Source organism: Sander lucioperca, chromosome 12 (genome assembly GCF_008315115.2).
Source record: "Sander lucioperca isolate FBNREF2018 chromosome 12, SLUC_FBN_1.2, whole genome shotgun sequence".
NCBI classification, from domain to species: Eukaryota; Metazoa; Chordata; class Actinopteri; order Perciformes; family Percidae; genus Sander; species Sander lucioperca.
In genome coordinates, this window is record NC_050184.1 from 30395343 (window position 1) to 30398912 (window position 3570).

A 3570-nucleotide genomic window follows, 5' to 3' on the forward strand; every position below is an offset into this window, starting at 1 on the left:
TTAAAAAACAAAAATAATTATTAATATTTAACCAACTTATATAATTACCACAGTAATCAGTAAAGAGCCATTACATTATAATTATTATTTTTAATTTTCTTTATATTTTATTTATTAAATATTAACTTAATTTAGACAAATTTGTCGGTTTGTTGACAGGTAAAGCATAGTCAGTTTTAAAAGTCAGCTTAAAATATTTTAAGATTTTTACCTTGTTCCAATAAAAGTGATGTAAAAATCTCAGATTTAATCAGGCATTGTGATTGCCCCGTCCTTACATAATGAATGTATTGCACAAATAGATGTTTTAAAAGATGTTGGTGGTCTTCCCTGTCTTAACTAAGGCTTATTTCTTCCCTACAGGAGACCGACAGTGTGCTTGTTGTCAGTGCTCTGGGAACAATTGAAGTTGAGGGTAAAGAGGGGATGTTAAAATTACTGATTGAGGGGGAACAGGTGTATGACATTGAGGAGGACCTTTGGACCCCTCTTCAGAGGGAAATGGTAAAGCTGCCATTTTACATCAAAATAACAGTAAAGGGGAAAAGGGTCACTAAGGCCGAGGTAGTGAAGGGGGAGGTTTAAATTAATAATTTTGGGAATTCTGGGTGGTGGTGGGGGGGTTGTGTTTATGTTTTGTATAGCCTTGTTATGTTGAGTATGTATTTAATTAAATATGTTTTTGAAAATGAAATAAAGTTCAAAATGTTTGCAACATTATTAAATGTTTTCATTGTTTTTATGTTATAAGGTTTTAATCAATCACTCTCTCTCTGTCTCTCTCTCTGTCTCTGTCTCTCCCTCTCTCTCTCCCTCCTTCCAGTGTCATTTATGATTTGTGTTTTCATCCATGCAGCCCATTTCTTTTCAGGCAATAGGCTATATTCACCTCTGAGCTCTTTAGGGTCGTGCTTGTTTGTTGTGTGCAATGGATATGTCTATAGTATTTATACTTTCAGGCTTTTTAGTCAATTTATTTGAACTTCCACAGCATATCGTTTTCACCTCAAAACACCAACTTTCGTATTGTAAAACTGGCGACGTCCTGGCAAGATACTTGATTAGCATAGGTTTCGTTTTCGCCAGTAGGCTAGTTGTGACGTGCAAAGTATGAATTGCATGACTTACAGTGGGTGATGTCATCAACTAGAGGGCAAACAATTATCTTTGTCCCTTCTCTATAAATGCTCTTATTACACCCACAGGTTTTACATGTCATGCACTATTTATACATCAAAACGTAGGTATGTTTTTGTGTACACACACACACACACACACACACACACACACACACACACACACACACACACACACACACACACACACACGTAATTTGACTTAGCTAATTTATTTTGTATGGCGCCAGAATCTCTGACTTTCCCTGAACGCCTCAATGAAATCTGCGCAGCTCCGCACTCCGCAGCAACAGCGTCGCCATTGTGTTCTAGAATCTTCTGTGGTAAGTAGCAGTATCCAGTCTGCTATCTAATAACGTTTTGAACGGTAGAAATACAGGTTTGTGTTTTAAAAAAAGGCTGGCATTGGTTTCCACTTCATACAGAATACAAACATGATTAAGAGCGAAATGTTTGACTGTAACGTTACAGCTTGGTAATTATACTTAGCTATCATTAGCTAATATTAGCGCCGACGCTAACGCTAGCCGGAGGAAGTTTATGCAGCAACTGGCAGAGGAGCTGAGAGCGGAGTTTATGGAGGAAAAAGGGCCGCGGCTCACGGTCCGAGCAGCGCTGACACCACATCAGACACCAAAACGGAGGCAGTGCCAGGTTAGGTTATAGCTAAATGTTCAAATAAGATACTTTTAATTGTTATTTGGCTGTTATCAGTTAAGTTGAATGACATTTCCACCCATATTTGTCGGGATATGAATGGATGAAATAATTTACAGCTGTGTAGCACCTCCGGACGAGGCATAGTGGGTACTGAGTTTCACGCCCAGTTGAGTCAGTGTATAGTAATATTAACACGTAGACAGCTACCAGGCCATCTAGCGTGTACCAGCGCCTTTTCACACAGAGCGATGGCGCCCGGGCTTGTTTGCCTTCTGCTCACGGTAACAGGCGCATGTTATAATCCGGTGCCATAGGGCATCCACCGACCAAATAGCACCGCGGATTACGGTTGCCGCATATAAATGCGCTGCGCTTGCTCTGATCGCTCTCCAAAACAGCCGTTAGAGCTACAGAAACATCGCTGCATGTCCACGCTAGTAAACTAATAACCTGTTACACCAGCAGCTAACGGTAGCTCCGTCTAGCTACAGTAGTAAACCGGCCCTAAAATGCTGCACAGTCTAAACACGGTGAGGATGTGAGCGTGTTGTAGCGGACGTGACAACAGTCTGTGCCACGTACAGCTATGAGCTACAGACGCAAACCTAGCACTGGTCTACTGCTGGGTCTGACACACACACCAGACGGACTTCAAATGTTGCGTTTAATGGTAAACTGGTAAACTCGGTACCGACTTATTAGACCGATCTGCATCTGTGTGGAGTTTCCTCACGTAGCTCGGTCCTCTGACTGTCGACATACTTAAACTAAGCTAGGACGCGGTGCAGAGGGAACAACTCTGATGGCTCATGGAGGCACGTGATCAGAGAGTGGTTGTACGGAGCTTTGAAAAAATAAAAATCATAAAAACTTTGTTACGGAGCTTCTATGAACGCAAAGCAAAATCGTGATGGTGCTTAAAATTGATTCAAAAAATTGTGCCAGCCCTAGTGTGACTATCTAGTGGTAGCGAACGCCTAGCACTGAGGGAACATCAGTAACAACAGCCACTACTGATTGGGCTAGTGCCATATTCTATGTGACAGCTCTTATCTTGATCGGCATGGCAGAGTGCACGCATCTTTGGGTGTTTTTTGCTGTTTGATTATCATGAAGTGGTAGATAATGTTTACATTTGTTTTGTTTTTTAATTACAGCATGCAGAGTCTATCCCTGATCACACTGCTTGATCAGATGACTCTCACGGATTTATCTCTCCGAACAGTGGAATTGGAATGGTGTCTATTTGTCAGAGAGCTAATCTATCAGTAAGTCTATTGTGCTGCATAATGTTTTCGGCCAATTGTGTGGCACCGTCCAGACTCCTCTGTGCCTATGTGAGACACCAGTACAAAGTATTCACCGCAACATACCATTATGTGCTGCAGTGTGTGTATCCCTATGCCAAAGGACATTAAAAAATGTGCTGGGTCTGAAGGGACATATTTACAGACATCATAAGAAAGTACAGTTCGCCAAGATCGAATAGGCTTGGCTCTTACGTGTCATGTTTTCTCCTGCCGTGCCAAATGTGACTCCTTGACTGAGTTTTATTCTCATCTTAGGTGCACATCAAAGAAGACGACACTATTGTTTGTCCCTTCAAGCATGTGATAAACATTTACTGTGGTTTCTACATTTACATCTCATTGTCAAGAAACGAAAAGAAGTGAAGAGGGCAATTTAATGGATCTGTTGTCAGTCTGGCTGGTGTAGTGGATCTAGTGGTCCTCATGGAGACAGTGATTCGCAGTGTGATGTGGAGATTGATGCT

General features: G+C 41.4%; 1 protein-coding gene across 1 annotated transcript in view; it reads left to right on the plus strand.

The window, feature by feature from the left end:
* Window positions 1–705, plus strand: part of LOC116039861 — a 3152-nt gene extending 2447 nt beyond the window's left edge. The window contains exon 4 of the mRNA XM_031284938.2: window positions 364–705. Coding sequence (XP_031140798.1) covers window positions 364–585 — 222 coding nt within the window. The 3' untranslated portion in view covers window positions 586–705. The remainder of the gene's footprint in view (window positions 1–363) is intronic.
* Window positions 706–3570: the final 2865 nt, after the last annotated feature.